At 36.6% G+C, this 18,217-nt stretch overlaps 1 protein-coding gene across 8 annotated transcripts in view; it reads right to left on the bottom strand.

Moving 5' to 3' along the window:
- Positions 1-17,057, bottom strand: part of MARF1 (meiosis regulator and mRNA stability factor 1) — a 43,021-nt gene extending 25,964 nt beyond the window's left edge. For 6 of the 8 annotated variants that reach the window (XR_003255309.1, XR_003255310.1, XR_003255308.1 and 3 more), the window contains exons 1-17: positions 16,839-17,057; positions 14,486-15,154; positions 13,232-13,406; positions 11,462-11,688; positions 10,232-10,349; positions 8,604-8,776; positions 7,450-7,884; positions 6,762-6,931; positions 6,500-6,661; positions 5,541-5,730; positions 4,665-4,843; positions 3,563-3,643; positions 2,974-3,210; positions 2,047-2,166; positions 1,503-1,678; positions 1,050-1,270; positions 147-289 (exon numbers count right to left, since the gene is read on the bottom strand). Coding sequence is in view for 5 of the 8 variants with exons in the window: in XM_026076648.1 (XP_025932433.1) it covers positions 147-289; positions 1,050-1,270; positions 1,503-1,678; positions 2,047-2,166; positions 2,974-3,210; positions 3,563-3,643; positions 4,665-4,843; positions 5,541-5,730; positions 6,500-6,661; positions 6,762-6,931; positions 7,450-7,884; positions 8,604-8,776; positions 10,232-10,349; positions 11,462-11,688; positions 13,232-13,406; positions 14,486-15,154; positions 16,839-16,985 (3,623 nt within the window). In the remaining 3 variants the exon portion in view is untranslated. The remainder of the gene's footprint in view (positions 1-146; positions 290-1,049; positions 1,271-1,502; positions 1,679-2,046; positions 2,167-2,973; positions 3,211-3,562; positions 3,644-4,664; positions 4,844-5,540; positions 5,731-6,499; positions 6,662-6,761; positions 6,932-7,449; positions 7,885-8,603; positions 8,777-10,231; positions 10,350-11,461; positions 11,689-13,231; positions 13,407-14,485; positions 15,155-16,838) is intronic. The other 2 variants (XM_026076652.1, XM_026076650.1) reach the window with 2 other exon arrangements.
- Between the last annotated feature and the right edge of the window lie 1,160 nt (positions 17,058-18,217).

Genomic DNA, 18,217 nt, shown 5'->3' with positions numbered 1-18,217 from the left:
CATTAAAAGCTTGAAATTCCACATCACAGTGAATAGGGAATATAATCATCATAGTTCTGTACTAAGATCTAAGGTGCTGACAATTCTTTTAAACCACAGTTGATGCATATGCCCTGCATGTTTGCATTTCATTATAGTTAACTTACCAGTGATAAGCCTGTAAGAATTCCCTCACAATAACTTGCTTACTGGCCTGGGATTTGAGAAGCTTCAGTAAGTCTTGAGTGAAGCGTTTCACTTGAGCCCTGTGCGTTAGGGTTAACAAGCGCTTGGAGCCCATACCAAGAATCTGAAAGAAAAATTTTTATTTGATCATTCGTCTCTAGCACCCACAGTAAGTTCTTTTACAAGTTTGCTGGAAGTCAGTTCTAGTCTATATAGGCTAGAAATATAAAAACATCACAGAGACAGCGCTTGGAAATGCAGCCGCGAAGTCATATGCTTTCTGCAATAAAGACTATGTGATCAAGAAATCAAGAAATGCTTCCTCCAAGAGTACTATTGCAATTGTTGCACGTATTTGTATTGGTTATTTTAAAATTCCACAGCCAACTAGTGTTCAAAGCAATAAGCTAATGTGACCATATTATTATTTATTTATTGGTAACAAAAAGCCACGACTTCCTATTTCACATAAAAACCCTTCTCAAATTACAAGCTATGCATAGCAGCCTAACATACTAGCACAGTGTTTGCCATGTTCCCGTGATAAACACCACAATGAAGCCTTTTACCCAAGCACTAGCCACAGGCTAAAAGCCAACTACAAACTTTAGTCCAAAGGCTCAAATTAAATACAATAAAGTTAGTTTACACAGAATTATTTTTGGGAGGGTGGGAAGAACAAATAACAAGACAGCAGTAACTTGTCTGAAAAAGTATGGAAACAACTATACTCTGAGGTCCAATTAACCATCTCTTTCAAGGTTGATGAAGTAATTGCGTAGCATTTACTGGACATAATGCCAACCACTGACAGACTCAGTTCAGATGATTCAAGATACAAGTAAAATTCGCTGGGATAAAAGGAATGATGCCATTCAACTCACTTGCAGTACATGAGGCACTGCCTCCAGCAGCTCCATTAACTTGGAATATCCGTAGTCAGACACACGGCATTGTTTCGCAAAGTGATGGTGGTATGTTGGGATGAATTTACTGACAGGTATGATGCAAGATGGTTGGCTTTTAAGTAGATCAATCACTTCTCTACTGAACTGAATAAGCTGTGGGTTACCTACAGGGCTCTTGGAACGTAGAAGCCAAGGATCTAATAAAAAAAATAAATAAATAAAGATTGACATTACTGAGATTCTACCATGAATATTCTTCCACTATTCATCTCTCATGATTGCTGATACTAAAGCACAGAAGAAAAATGAACAATCAAGCTACATTTCCCTTTATAAAAGTTTAATAATTAGATATTTAATTTATTCAACTCAAAGTATTTTGGTAGAAAGAGATTAAATTCAAAAAAGATTCTAAATAGAAATATTTACCTGCAGTAGGAGGTGGCGGTTTGTTATGTATCCATTTAATAACTTTAATGCCATTTTGGGCAGTGGCAATATTAACTCCAGGAACACAGGTAATAAGATGTTCTAAAGGAACACCACCCTTGCCTTCTGGCACCATTTCAAGATCATTGAACTCTGACATGTAACAATCAGGAAAACTTCAGAAGAAAAAGGGGGGAAAAAGAAAGCTTCCATTAAACACAAAAATATCACTTTTTAACAACTATCTTAAATATCTTGAGTTTGAGATACTTCCTGAGCAAGAGGTTTTAATAGCCTCCTAACAAATTACAAAATTCTTGCATAAAATGCACATTTTAAAGAGACTGGTCTTTAATTTTTTGCTGAGCAAGAATTCTGAAAGGAGTAATTCCATATAGCACTTATTTGCTATAAGCAGACACTACTGTATATCAAGATGGGATTTTTATACAAGAAGTAGCTTCAGAGTATTATGACAACTATCAAAGTTTTAAAACTTAACATATCAGCCTTTATACTACAAGCCTAAATTAAACTACTTTACCTTAGTAAAGGCACAGTACCCTCATGGGTCTGTAGAAGACTGTGAACTTGGGGGGCAAATGTCTTCAGAGACAAAATCACAAAAGGAATTCTGTAAGAGTCTGGATCAAACTCATGCTCACTGTAATAACGAGAGGTTCAAGTTAATGTGCTCATTCTATACTCAGTTTGAGCAGAGTGTGCATGTGCTCACATATACATGTCCATAGTAAGTGTTACACTCCATGCATACAATATACCAATAGCAGGTGACCACACCACCATGTACAAGCACAAGCATCTTCCCCCTGCTCTTCCTCACATAAAATGAATACAGCTAGAGCAAATGTACAGAAGACTAGCAACATTTGGAAGATCACATTTTTATCACAGGAAAAATGTAGCAGGTGAGAGAAAAGAAAAAACCCCCAAACCCCACACAATCGCACACACTAGCCAATGAACAGTAAACACCTAACAACCGTTCTAGTAATACACTCTGGTCGCTGTTGACTAAAACTAATAATATGGTTTCATGAAATCTTCAACCCATTATGAATCACCAGCTACTAAAGATAGCTGGAGGATAAATAAAGAAGAAAGATCAGTTTCAGCTATAATTGCATAATAAAAGTCAAGCTAGCAGAAGTATCTAGAACACTCCTATATATCCACAAGATTGTATCTGTCCTTCAGCTTCTGCTGAAAAGCATTCATTCTTGGCAGATGTGCTAGAATTCATGAATCTTATCTGAAGAGACAAATCCACCAGAACTGCCCTGAAAATTCACTGTGCCATCTCACTATTTGCTGCCTGATTTATTCTTGTAAACATAAATAATGACTGGAGATTGCTTTATGGACATCCTCCTCAACTTTAATATACCTATTAACATTAAATGCTGTCGTTATTAATAAAATATTTTGTAAGATTTTATACACAGCTTACATAAAGTCTTTATTCAGGCAATGCTGCTTACAAACTGGCTCGTGATATTCCAACTCTTCAAATATTATAGGACTGCAGTTTGCTGAAGAACCATCATGTGACTGTGAGGATCCCAAAGGACTCTGTCGGGCTTGGCTGCTGGGTAAAAGACACACCAGCCGCCCACTTCCTTGGTCACGGATTGCCACAGTATCCGTTAGCTTATATAAATCTGATACAATCAACTTATGCCCAAATCTAAAAGAAAAAGATGAAATTAATACACATTATAAAATCTCAATTCAATTAGAGAACACATTAATCTGCATTTTACATTAAAAAAAGTTAGAAACTATTCGATGAAAGTTGTTAAGGTACCTACAAAACTATTTATCTTAAGGCAGAAAAATTAAGTAAAATACTGAAAATATAACCCTTAAGGAATGCCAGTATTACAGTCATTGTCTCTGGATAAACAGTATACAGCAACATCTTATAGCAAAAACATAATACACAATTCCATTATTTTCTATAGTTTGCGGTAAATGACCACACAAAAATTCCATTAAAAAAGCTACTAGATAAAGAACGAATGCTACCGAAAACTTACTTTTTTTCATAGATTTCAGTGAACTTGAAGACAGGCAGACAACAAGCAGGTGCATCCTGCAGAATGGAGATCGTTTCTGAGCTATAAATGAAAATTTTTAATATTAGCACAAAATTAATTGTTTGCATTCGAATTAACTAGGTAGTCTCTTGGCCAATTCAGGAGATATTTAGAGATGCAGTTTATGAACTATAAATACGGTAATGAGAACTGTATCCCCTTCCATTCCAGCACTGTGAAAGCTGACACTTCTAATCAGTGGAGTACAAGTTGTATTGTATTTCTGCTAACTCATTTAGGAAACTTCTCTGAAGGAATGACATTTTTCATGTGGCAGTAAAATTTTGAGCATCTATAGAGAGTAACATTAAAGCTATACCATCAGAAACTACCAGAATGGTCATCATAGTAAGAACTTAGAGCAGACAGTAACTAAAAGTCAAGAATGAAATAAAATTGTGAATTATACAATTACGAGAATTATATAATTGGAGGAGAATAACCTCTACTCCAAGCACTATTTTTACTGGAGCTTTTTGTGACAAAAATGAAGACATTTTTCCTAATTTTTTCTTTCAGTATGAGGACAGTGAAATGGACAAAATACTTTTATTCTCACAAGTGTCAGCCCTCTGCTCCTATCTTCCATATAGAAAATGGAGACTAAAAATATGCCAGTGTTTAAGACATGTACATTATCCTCAAAAACAGATGATTTGTATATGCACTTTCTTGGAAGGAAGAGGAAATCAAGATGCCAAGAGTAATCTTAACTCAGCTGCACAACATAAATTACTGATGCATATCAGTATTATGTAAAAGAAACAGTGCAGTGGTGAAGATCCAACAGAAGGACATTATTAAAAGATCTAATCTCTCTAGAGGCAACTCAGATGTAAGCAATGTAAAAATGCTAAACTATACTAAACTATAGCTACTAAACTATAAACTGCCAACCTAGTAGGATTTTATGCACTTTGATCAATTGGTCAGAGAGATTTTACTCTATTTTCCTGTTCTTCCTTTGCTCAGAATTTTAATTCACCTTTTGTTATAGCGTGTATTTAATAGCAATAAAAAAAGATGACAAAGTGCTCATTACCTAAGGAGGGAGAGAGATTTATTAGCAGCTCCAGTTGCTAATGAGACCTGTATCCTTTTGCTACCAATTTTATATCTGTGAAGACTGTTGACAGCACTGATCGCTTCTTGCAGACTTTCCATCTGAACTGTAGCCTTCAACTGGTAATCTGTATGAGGACTGAGCTCTACGCTTTTTACCTGTAAGGAAAGAACTCAACCTTATGCATTTATCACAAAATATTAACCCAAGTCAAACTGACACAGGAGTATCACAGCCTTGCCTTGGCCAAGAGCCAAATACAATGCAAATGGGAACCGAGTATGAGGCACGGCCAACAGGACAATGCAAACAAGGACTAAACAGAGAGCCTTGGCCAAAGCAAGGCTATGGCATTCCTCTAATGCAAGCGTCTTCCCATGCAGAAAGTTATGTCAGAAAAACGTCACCTAGAGCTCACTCTAAAATAAAAGTGACCTATATATAGTTGCTTTTTATTACTTTGCGCTCTCCATTCTTCTTTTTAATCACTTTTAATACAGATTCAAAATAGCAGCTCAGTTTTTACTGTGTTTTTTAAGGTGACGTTAGGAATTCAGTTTTACAGCTTAAAAAGGTTACGCAGTTAAAGCCTAAATCTCCTCCCTGGATGACCAATGAGCCACTTATGAATTTTATATACAAAGCTTCAGAGTACCAGATCTATGAAGATAGTGCAAGTGATGTTACAGTCTTTTTAGAGGAAATACACAACACTTCATTTTAACAAGGTTTAAAAGTAATGTTTGGATAGTTTTCCCTTCCTACTCATTTAAAGCTAGACCACAAACATGACCATAAGTATGCAAACAAGAACCATCTAAAAGACATATTTAATAAAGGTATTTTAGCCTTTACCTTGCCATGTCTTGAGAAAATTTCTTGTAAAGTTTGCTGCAACTCTTTTCTGGATAATCTGTAATCTATATTGCTGATCTGAACATCTGCACCATTTGCAAAAGGATCAGGACAGTCGGTACCACTGGTATGATTTATTACATTAAATGTGAGTGGAGATGATCTATTTGAGAGGTTTGGAGACATGCTCCTGGTTAAAATAAAAAACATTTATGAACTAAAATAGCTATTGCACAACTCTGATATATACGTCAAAACAAATTACAGACTAAACATGTGTCAAGTGCACAAATAGAGCATTTAAGGCATTTTCGTAGTACATATATATATACACACCATATGCAAAACATACAAACAAAATTTTACCACATAAGCAAAACATGAGAAGAAGACAAGTCTTTCCTATGAGAGAAACGGAAATCATTCATAACACCGTATTTCAAAGTGGTTCAATTTAATCAGTAGAAGACTTGGTGTCAAATTTATATATTGCTAATGCAATATATTAATTGTGTAAATTGCACAAAGTCAAACTCATTCAAGTGATTTTAATATTTGGAAAAGCACAGATATTTAAGTCCTTAGTAGGAATTTCACCAAGCCCACTAAATTCTCTTGGGGGTGGGGGGGAGGGGGAAGGCACTGAAGTTAAGAGGAATAAGGTATCTGTAATGCCTGTGAAGATTTTCAGAGGCTTTAAAGACAAAACGTAGAGGAAACAATTGACACAGTAAGTTCCTGTTTAAAAAGTGTTCACTTCATCTTATTTCATATCCACCCTCTGCTAGCCATTATACAGCACTAGCTTGCTTTTCCCTCCACATGAATCACAGTATATTGCAATACTGTTTTTAGTTTATGCAATTCCATATGCAGATGTCAGGAATCAATGTATATACTGTAAGTGGCCTAGCATGGACAGTCTCACTCCACCTCCCAAATATGACACAGATACTTACCGAGATGACCAGCAACTCTGAGACATGAGTAAAGGACTGAGTTGTCTTGAGGCAGTCAACTTACTGAAAGCAGAGGGATAGCTGACCTGAAATACAGTTTCATCTTTATCTTTTTTATCTACAGGGGAATTGGAAATACTCCTGGAAGCAGAGGTCTCTTTTCTATTTATAAATATACATAAAAAAAGAAAACACATTATTTCACAGAATTAACATATTAAAGAAGTAGCCAACATTAAGGTCTTGCTATTTTTAAACATACTTCTGACTACTTTTATAGGTTGATTCTCCTGTTCCAATTTTTTTGGTTGCCAGAGACACAGGAACTGCTGCATTAGAGTTACTCTGAGGCGAAGGAATTTGTTCTCTTAAGTGGTCTTGCTGGTTTTCAGTATTTCTACCAATAGTCTTTGATTCAAGGCGGCACAGCTCCTACATGAAAGGGGAGGAAAGTCATTGTAAAGGCATCAGACATTTCTGGCCAGAGGGTTTCCCTCAGTTAGAAACCTAGCTGATAAGTTTTTTTAATTACATTTTCCTTAGCATTTTAGAACCAGGAATATTTGGGGTTTTTTTTGTGAAAGAAATAAATAGTAAATTGTCAAAGAGTTGAAATGTATATCTTTGCTACGCTGTGTAGAATTACCCTAGCTTCCTTTGCCACTAACAGATGCATACTCTTGATGCATACCCAATACCGATATAAAAGTCAGAAGTGACCTGATATACAAGACTCTGTAAATAGCAGCAATATTTTCAAACTGAGAACTGAGCATAACCACCCTCAAACTCACTGCCTGCTTTCAAAGGGGATGGATATTGCTCTCACTCTGGAAAGTCACTATACAATGGTACATTAAATAGGATTGACAAGTTAAAAATAAAGTTGTAACAAAAGTAACTCTTGGAAAATGAGGAAAAGCAAGAACACAAGCAAAGGAGAACAATACCTGTAGACTTTTAACATTTGTGGGTTTGATGACAGAGCCATGCATCTGTAATCCTCTCCCAGCAGGGCTTTTGGTACTGGAAGACTGATCATTTGACTCTTTGCTGAGGAGGCACAGCTTTGTGTTCTTGTTAACTTTTTTGGGAGACTTCACCTTTTCAGCTCCAACAAAGCTTGAGTTTTTTGTTTCACTAACTTCTTTGTTTTTGGGAGTAAAAGACACTACAATCCTATTGCCAAACACATCTTCATTTTCCATTCGCTTCCGAGCCCGTTCAGCACTTTCTTGATTTAAAAAACGAAGAATTGCACTGCTTCCAGAAATACTCAGCACTTTCCCTCCACAGTTGTCTGACAAACGCCTGAGTCTGTTACTGACGCTTTTACTGTCTCTGTTTGTTGGCAGGTTGTAAACATATAACAGTGTATGGCACGCCTGTTTAAAAAGAATGAAAGATTTTGCTCGTATCACAGTACCTGAGTAGTGTTCAAGAACAATATTTTTTACTTGGATTTTGGTGACACATATTCCCTTTTTTTTTGCCACATTCAATTCGTTTGGAAAAAATCCAATAGCAAGGTAGTTCTTAAACTACCCAAGAATTCTGTATACTCTAGAAATGTCTGTGAACACATCATTAAAGAGTTCTTTCAAAGAAAGAAAAAGCCTCAAGTGCTGTGCAAAGACAAAAGAGCAAATCTGGAGAGCATCAACAACAACAAAAAAATCCTGTGGACAGTCAGCAAAATACTCAGAAACAGCTTCTTTACATTAGGAAAGCATCGCAAAACTGTCTTAATACAATAAGTTCTTACCCTACTTTCTCACTGTGAAAGAAAGCATGTAAGTTACATCATCTGATAAAATATTAAGCCATAAGAATGTGACCTTAATACTGTACTCTTTAGTTAATTATTTTGTTCTTTTATTATTTTATTCTTTCAACTTTAAGGTAGAAAGTACAAATTGACACAGTAATCACCAAAAGACACAGTAGACAAGTATGTGGATGACATTATGCCTCAGCCTCAAGAAACATGGTTGCTATACTAAAAAAAGGCATAATTTTAGCCTATTCCCCACCTAAATTAGAAAAAAAAATAAAGGGGTCTGACACATTGATATGTTTGTTGCATAAGAAATAAAAGTCTTACTGGCATCTTCAGTGGTAACCTTGGTGGCAAGTCTGAAATAAATTCTTCAAAACAGATAAGCTCATGAGCATGATGTAAGAGTGCTTCTGAAGCTTGGTTTTTATGTACCAAAATTATCCGAAAACCATGTCGATGTCTCAAGTCACTGAGTTCCAAAGCAAAGTTTACATCCGCTGGAGGAGGGAAAAAAAGAAGAATAAACAAGAAAACGCATGCAAAAAGTGTTTTTTTTTTTTTTTTAAAAAGAAATCAGATTAAACAAGCAAAACCCCAGACCGGATTTGACAGGCTCTATTTATCACTTAAGTTCCCGTGAATGAGCACTAACAGCCACTAGCTTTCTTAACAGATGTAACTTAAATCAGCAGTTATTAGCATTCAATCTCATAGGCAAGGGCTTTCTTTTTAATAACAACTTTCAGCAAATTATTGGAAAGGCATTAGACTGGTACTTTATACGTTTGTAACAAACATTTATTTAGTTTAAAAACCAGGTTATAACCTTAGGGAAGAACCCAAGACAATACACTAATTAAATAGTTCAGTGGCTTGCATTTTTAACTGCATAGTACACTATTATAAAAAAAAAAAGAAGAAAAAAATCAAATATATGTTCCTCAAAGCATTCTGAAAGATTGCCATAAAGAAGACTGAATGAGTTTTTACCTTATTAGGTTCCTGCTGAAGCTTTCTAACATTAGACAGTTTCTATAAGCATACCTAATGACACTCAGCAGGACACATCAAGTTCCAATGATGATTTAACAAAACAGGTCTGTCAACTTACTGTCTCTATTACTTCCTTGCTAACACTGAAAGCATTAAGAATAGAGAGCAGCTTTGCAGAGAAGGACCTGGGGGTCCTAGGGAACAAGCTGAACATGGGCCAGCAATGTGCTCTCATGGCAAAAAAGGCCAGCAATATCCCAGGCTGCATTAGAAAGAATTGCCAGCAGGTCAAAGGAGGTGATCCTTCCTCTTTATTCAGCACTGGGGAGGTCACACCTGGAGTGCTGTGTCCAGGGCTGGGATCCACAGTACAAGAAAGATACTGATGTACTGGAGTGAATTCCATGAAGAGCATGAAGATTACTAAGGCCTTGTAGCCTCTGACATACCAGAAGAGGCTGAAAGAGCTGGGATTGTTTAGCCTGGAGAAGGCTCAGAGAAGAATCTTATCAATGTGTGTAAGTATCTGATGGACGGGTGTCAAGAAGATGGGGCCAGACTTTTCTCAGTGGTGTCCAGTGACAGGACAAGCAGCAATGGGCAAACTGAAACACAGGAAATTCCACTTGAATATAAGAAAACACTACTTTACCATGTGGGTGGCTGAACATTGGAACAGGTTGCCCAGAGAGGTTGTAGAGTCAAAAAACCCAACTGGACATGGTCCTGGGCAACCCTGCTTGCTGATCCTGCTTGAGCAGAAGGGCTGGACCAGGTGGGCTCCAAAGGTCCCTTCCAATCTCAACTATTCTTTGAATTCTATAATTCTTACTTAAGCAATTCATTTAAAGCTGAATCTAAACACAACCTTTGGGAAGCATAATACTCTGTCATATACAAAAGCATTGAAGAGAGGAACAGAACACTCTGCTCCCTAAACCAACGGCTTGAACACTTACTTGACACAAGAACCACAGTGGCAGGTGCAGTGTGGGTATCAGCAAATCTCCTAAGACTCTGTCTGAGCTTGTCATCAGCAGCATTCTTTGCAGTAGCATTGATGTGTGCAACAGTCACCTGTGGAAAAGCAGAGAGATGCTTTGAAGGAAAGCTTGAATGTGAACTATACTAACTTGAATTTAATTTCAAAAGTTAACAAAAAGTACAAGCTCACTCCTGTGGCTTCTACTGAGATAAATGAATGCACACATACTTGCAATGAAATACTGAATGTACAGGTCCCAAACTGTTCCAATGAGCAACGACCTTCAACACTAGTTGTTCAGAAACATCTTAATGATGACTTGTGCTGTTCTGAGTTAGTTAAAAATCACAATTTTTATGCCTTGTATTCTCTAAGAGTGTATAATGCCTCTACCGTCAAAACATTCCACAAGTCCTCATTTGAAATAGAACAGTAACAAACAAATCCAGTACTTGCTATCAACTCATTTTACCTCACATAAGTGGACAAACAGTCAACCTATGATTTGCAAGTATCTTATATCATCAGACTAATACCATCCAACAACAAAGGACTCGCTATTAAATCTGCAACTTAAGGGTTGGAAGGGGAATTTCTACCTTAGAATATCAAGAAACAGGTACAAATGAAGAACAGAATGTTAGAGTAAAGGCGTCCCAATCAACACCAGTAATTTGAAAAAAAAAACAAAAACAAAGAAACCCCCCCCACCCCCAACCCCCACAAACAGCCAACACCCTCACTAATCAGTGTAGCATTCATTAACAAATGTTAAAAAAAAAAAAAAACCCACACACCACAAACACATACACCTGGCCTTTAAGTTCCCTTAGGTTAATGATTTAGTAACAGATTTGAAGGATAATACCAGAAACGTCTCACCTCTTGTTACAGAATGAAATCAAAATCCTTTGTGAAAACTAAGGATAAAAGAATAATCTACATATAAACAGAACACAGTTTCAGTTTTAAGAAACAGCACAGAGAATAGTGATCTCCAGCATTAAAAAGCAAAACCCAAGCCTACTTATAAAACCATAAACTAGATTCACTGAAAGAAACCAAACGCACAGAAAAACTACACAGAAGTTAACATCAAAAAAAAAAAAAAAACTTAGTGAACAGGAATTACTATTGTTAACACATTTGATAGAGCACAAATATTTTCAAGTAAGAACACTTTAAGCAGATGCTGTTTTCATACCTGGCAGTTGTTCAGCTCCTGAATAACTTCTTTATTCTCTTTACTAATGTCACATACACAGATGAATTCTGCCTCTCTGTGACCTTTAAAAAACTTTTCACGAATTCTCTGTACAACTGCAATAGCTGAGCGGCCAGTGGGAACTGAACAATTTTCAATATCCCAGAAGACTCCAATGGGGGGTAAGTTTTCCAGAATCTGGCCTGTTATTGCAACTTCCGGAGACCCTGCACAGGTTTAACAACACAGCTCATAGTTTAATCCCAAAATACTAAGTATGTTAAACTTTGCATACTATAAACATTTTCACAAAAGAGACAGAAGGTGGGAAGCTTCATGTGTTAAAAAAGAACAGGCCTGTGAAGACAAGTTTAGTTGCATTTTCTCAGAGAATCTATAAAACAATCAGATATTTTCAAAATTGCTCCTTACAGGAAACACTTTATATCTCAAATCAATCTTAAACGTTTAGCAACTGTTAAGTTAGGATAAAGAGGCAAGACAACTTTAGTTTTATTCTGAAACTATCAAACAACTAAGTAATTTATTTTAAAAATGTATTATTGAATTTTGGAGTGGCATTTGCCATAAAAATGTCTGAATTGTGTTATACCATCAACACTGTTGGTGCTGTATCAGTAATGGAAACAAAACCTGAGAGCTGTTAACTGAACATTGTGTATTAGATAAAGCATCTAAATAAAACTGACTGAGATTACCAGTATGGTGCAAGCGATTATAAAAAAAACAAGGTAGCACAGAACAAATGCATGAGTATCATACAATGCAGAAGAATCAGGTTAAAAGTTTTTGCTACTACATGCTGGGAAGTGCAAATAAAGTTTTTGGTCTTTCGAAATTAGATACACATTGAAAGTGCTGAATCAATAGTATAAACCCATTGCATCCCACAACAAGCTGGAAGAGAAACACATGACAAATGGACACCGAATCTTCACAAGTCAAAAACAACCATGAAGTTAATTGAGAACAAAATTAAGCAAGCTAGATAACTGTCATTTTTTTGTTTGGGTATTGTTGTCTACTTATTCTTCTACAGATTCATTACAATTGAATTTTGTAAGAATGCTTAATTGGGGTATTGCATCTTAAAAACATAAAAATGGCTTAAGTCTTAAAATGAGAAAGTAGAACTATCAAATTTCTCATTTTTCTACCACCCTCTGGAACAAAGGGAAGCATGACTTGTAACTTGCCATCTAGAGTTTCAGCTGGTAACCAAAATGTTAGCAGGGATCAGAACTGTTTCTCCAAAATACTTCAAATATTCTTTTTTAATGGAATACAATTTTGGTAGTGCTTTAATTACTGAAGTCATAGCTAGTATAACAGTATAGAAAGATCATTAAAGCAATTATTTCATACAATATTTTCCATTCAAGAACACTGAAACACAACTATAAATATTACAGCTTTACTGCATTGAAGGGAGAACAGACACTGTCAGGTTAAAAAAAAAAAGTCCTCTTGAAAGAATGGCTGAAGATAATTTCGTTATACTCCACCAGAACAAAGCAACTTGCAAATTCTTAAATTCCTTTTTCTAGTTCAACTGCATAAAAACATAATAATCAAAATTCTATGCTAACAATAAATTTACTGGGCATATTTTTACTGTTTAGTCTTTTATGGCATTACAGAAGTTTCCAGAGTGCAGTGCAGAAAGTAGCGTTTAAGAGAACTTTTTATATTCAACAATATTAAAGGAGTGCATTCACCAAGTGCAATTTTCAAACAAATGCGGTTTACCATATTTCTGTGGTGATTTGCCAAGGCTGCTTGCCAGTAACAAACTCTTCTCATTTCCTGTTCCTTTGGTTCCACAGCCATTACATATTGGGATAGAAACAGGTGCAGTCTGCGCACTTGGAGGAGGAATATTTGGCCAGATTTTAGCAGCATCAACTAGGCTATTTCTGGTTGGCTGTTGGGACAATTTTTTAAAACATGTTCATTTAATATACAGTATAAACACATACTATCTGGGCTAGAAACATTCACTGCAAACCAATCTTCTCCCCCCCTCCCCCCCGCCAAGCCCAAGTTCAAATGTACACTAGCAAGTTAATTCCCAGCAGCAGCACTGCATGAAGGGTGCTTCTAGCCCAGAGTCTCTTCCCTAGCATACTTAGCTCTAGGTTTGCAAATACAAGGGAGAATTCTGGATACTTAACTCTGCACATCAAGATGTACAGTTTTCAAAAAGTACTAACATCTACTCTTTAAAAGGAATACATCACTTGGCATGTGAAAGCAGCACAATTAAAGAGTACAAGGTTGAATCATTTCCCTTCCCCCCCCCCATAATAGTTATGATTCCAAATATACTAACCTTACTATTTAATTTATTGAAACGAACACATTTCTTTTTTATATTGGAAATTCAAGTTTGGAAGTTAATTTAAATACTCAGCTTTATGAGAGGTGTATTATTTCACTTCTGATTTCCTATTAAAATTCAAGTACAGTTTTAATTAGTTTTGTAAGTCAAGTGAACCAAATTGGTCTTGAAGTATACATTACAAATTTAGGAAGACTGAACAAAAACCAAACAAATCAAAATAAAACCAAAATATCCTTGCAGCATCAGACATTGCACCTGAGTTACAAGATGGATCTTTACTGATCAGCTGCCCATGGGTACACATTAAATGTTATCTAACCTTTTCTCAGAGTCACTACTATGGAACAACTTATTTGGAGCTGTCAAGAAGAGATAACCCCATCTTTCAAAACCAGTCAAAATTCTGTCCGAGCACATTACAGATCCATTATTAGCTAAACACTGTGATAGGCTGTTTTGTCTTTGCATTGAACTGAATGTTACCTCAATAAAGAGGTCACCTTCAAATCAAAGGATATCCACTGTATTTGAGCTACGCATCACCAACTAGGAGGGCTCAAGCTGCAAGCCAAAGTTGATGTTTTGCTCAAAATTAACATCTATTACTTCAACATTAACCATATACCACACAATGAATGAGAAATGTGATGTGTACAAACCTTGCTCAGGCAGTCATTGCAGTAGTGAGAGCCCTTTAAACAAACTGAAGGTGCCATGTTTAGGTGCAAAGGGTTGGCGCACACACGTGATGCTAACTCCGGTTGTGCAATATGCTCATCCAAGTGGCCTGTAGCCCCACTTGTGAATTCAGAACAAGGAAAATAGCCAGAAGATGTGCAGCTCTGAAGGGCTGGAAACTGATGTAGTTTGTGCACGTTACCATGACAGGACTGGAAATGGAGCTTTCCACAACAGGGCAGATGTTGACAGGAAGATACACTGTTTTCTATGCACATACCAGGGAACTCACTCGCAATGCCTGCCAAATTGCTTCTAGCTGGAGGGTTCTTCAGTGAAGATGCAGATTGATAAGCAAATCCTGACCCTACTTGACAAGTAATTGTCCCAGTGCTTTTTGAGTCTAATATTGTGCCAGGGTGAATCAAATTACCACCACCACCACCACAATGCATTTGTGGAGTACAAGAAGAGTCAGAGCCATGAGCACAGCAGCTTACTTTCGGGCCAGGTGAAAGCTGTATTTGCTGTTGCTGAAGAGGATGAACATCAGGAAGCGGTACTGCTGGAAACAATTTAGAGCCAGCATTATGAGGAGATGAAGCATCCTTCAATTCCACAGTAGCTTTCTTGTTCTCCATGTAATCTTTCTGGAAAAAGAGGGCTCAAAGTTACGTTCAGAAACATTCACAAACCAGCAATTTATACTTTAAGCACATGTATTTTTAAATAGTTACAATTTTGATAGCAATAGAAATTTTAAAATGGTCATCTTTATGACTACTATTATCGCATTGCCTGAACATGCAAAATATTAAAATAAATATTGTGCCAGTTATATTGCGCCGATCTGAGAAACACTGGTACCGTAAGATTTTAGAAGCAACAATGCCCCCAAAAACCAAACAGAACCCCCCACAACAACAATAAACCAAATAACTATGGGTTTATAAAAACAAAATTGAAGAAGTGTGGAACAGTTAAGCTAAGGCTTAGAGATACCCTACAATAGTAAAGCAAAAGATATATATATATATATATATATATATTTTAAATGAGCAAATCCAGATGGGTATAATGTAAAGTAAAAAACATTTAAGATGTATATATGTAATCTTCTCTGGCTTTCAATGAAGTCTCAAAAATGGTATTAAAATTTTAGAAGTAACAAAGATTAATACTGCAAAAAAGTAGAAATGGTATTACGGAGGTAAAGTACTCGAAGACAGAGAAGGCTAAATTCTCACAATAATATAAGAACTTATTACCTGCTATTTCTTAATTGTATTATATTCTGATTTAAGATATCAAATCAAAACACCAATAGACAGAAAAAGGCATAAACAAACATATTTTTTAAAACAGTATAAGCAAAAACTAAGTGAGGTTATGAGAAACTCCAGAACAGTCAAGGTCAGCAGTGCAAAGCTGCATACAACTCACTGCTCCAGAGCTTCAGACCAGAACAACTTTTATTTTCTGAACTGGATCTAATGCATTTCCTGCTACACAGTAATGAGTAACTGATTACCCAAGTACAAAACAGTTACTCTTTACCTGATTCCACCTCTTATGAATAAAGGATGCACTAGGCCAATAACTACTCTGAAGCCAGTTCAAGTTAAATTCCAGAACTGATGGTAACTCTCTTCCTAACCCCTAGCAAGAGAAGACCATTACAGCAGGATACCTGTTCACCTGTTTTCCCCACATCTTTCATACATCCTCAATCTGACTTTCAATGAATGAATGAAGTTACTTTATGGCTGGAGCTTGCTGGCTCAAGCAAGTCATCGTGTTGTACTATTTCTTTTAATCCTGGACACTGTGCATTTTAAATATACACAACAGTATTCAGTTACAGAACAGGAACATTTAAAGCAATGAAAACAAGGAATAATTAGACATTTTTGAAGAACAGTATCCTGCAATTACCATAACTAATAGATACCTAATTCATGACATTATAATTTTGTCTCCAGGCTAAGTTATTAAAATCTGGAAGCATAAAGGATACTTCCCTACTCCACAGCAATAGCTTCAGAGAGCTTTCAAGAATGTATCTTATACACTTTTTGAAATGATTGGTTACATTATTCTGAACACACAGGTCAAGAGAGTAAAACCTATCAAGCAGAGCAACTCATACACTTTCACCAAGATTGATGAGAGCTGAGAACAGAACTAAAGAACTTAAATTTCCAGGTAAATTTTGTGCTTACCACGATAAGCACCTTCTCTTTCTCCCCTCCCTCAACCAGCCATAGCACTGTAGTTTGCTATACTGTTCTGCACCAGTATTTCAACTATGCTTTTAGTAAAGCAGAGTATTACCGTTTTTGCACCGCAAGGCAAAGTTTTTTCAGCAGCAGAAAAGCAATCAGAAAGTTTCCAGAGCCATGGCTTAGCATCATTCTCTTCTCGCTGAAGCCATCCAAAAGATCTATTGCAGAGGTTCCCTGTCTTGTTTCCTTCCATCATACAGCCAAACAAAATGGTTCAACATTCTTTTATCTCCCTTTCCTTTCATTCTTCCAACCTGCTTAAAAAAAGGAGAAAAAAAACAAACTTTACATCATTGTTAAGATAAGTTAAACAAATTCACAAATAAGTAAAACAAATTCCACCACTGCTAGATCACTGAACCTGCATTATTTATGTTTAATTTAATTATGCATTTTAGATACCACCCTGACTACTCCCATAGTAAGTGTTACAGTACTCCTTATGACCTGAAGCACTGGTAAGGTAATCTGAGGAAAGCGTTGTTTATGTTTATTGCAGTAGCTACAAAGTCCCAGAAACACATTGCTGATAACATGACATGATTTGCAGCAAATTTCAGTGCATTCTCCCACAAAGAGAAACCAGGAAGTAGATTTTCAAGACCAGCTCAAGCAGTGAATACAGAATAAGAGCAATTACACTCAGCTGAGATAATCAAAGACTGCATATTCATTCAATTGCACTCAGCTGAAAGAATCAAAGACTGCATATTCATTGCTTTTCATCACCTAACATAAAACTACATATTTGCATCAAATGCATAGCATTTAGTATTTAAAGTTTTAAATAATTAAAAGTTACTTATAAATATTCTTACTAATTTTCAACCTGCCTCAAGGCACACCACATCAATTTAGCTTTACAGAACCACAAAGAAGCAAAACAACTTGTTCAAGGCTCAGCCACACTATAACAAAAAACCCCTATGATCAGTGACAAAGTCTTCTTGTTCTCCAACTACATGCTGCATTTGTTAACTACACTCCTTCAGCTCCTCACATTTACTGTTGAGCACAACTACCAAATGTATTCCATAATATTAGGTTAGTCTTAAGTTATTTTTAAACAGCAAAATAACAGCTTGCCTCTTATCTTTTTTAAAGGTAGAAATGTTTATTCAGTGAATTCTAAGCACTCCTATATTACTTTGCATAAAACATTGTTCATCAACTTCTACAACTCTGCAGTACGCGACTTCTAAAAATAACTGATAACATCTAATCTAGTTACTTTGTTGAGGAATTAAAGCGATAACTGAAGAAATAACAGGGAAGTTAACGACTTGCTTCCGCGCGTCACCCGCGGCGCTCCGCAGCCGGCAGCTGCCCAGCAGCCCCCAGCGCGGCCCGGAAGCGGCGGCAGCGGCGGGGCCCGACCACCCCCTCCCCCGCAAACGGCCCCAAGGCGCCGCCGCGCAAACGGCCGCT

The sequence above is a fragment of the Apteryx rowi genome, unplaced genomic scaffold (assembly GCF_003343035.1).
Source record: "Apteryx rowi isolate R43461 unplaced genomic scaffold, aptRow1 scaffold_436, whole genome shotgun sequence".
NCBI lineage: Eukaryota > Metazoa > Chordata > Aves > Apterygiformes > Apterygidae > Apteryx > Apteryx rowi.
Note: the sequence above shows the minus strand (reverse complement) of the source record. Positions and strands in the feature narration are given on the sequence as shown.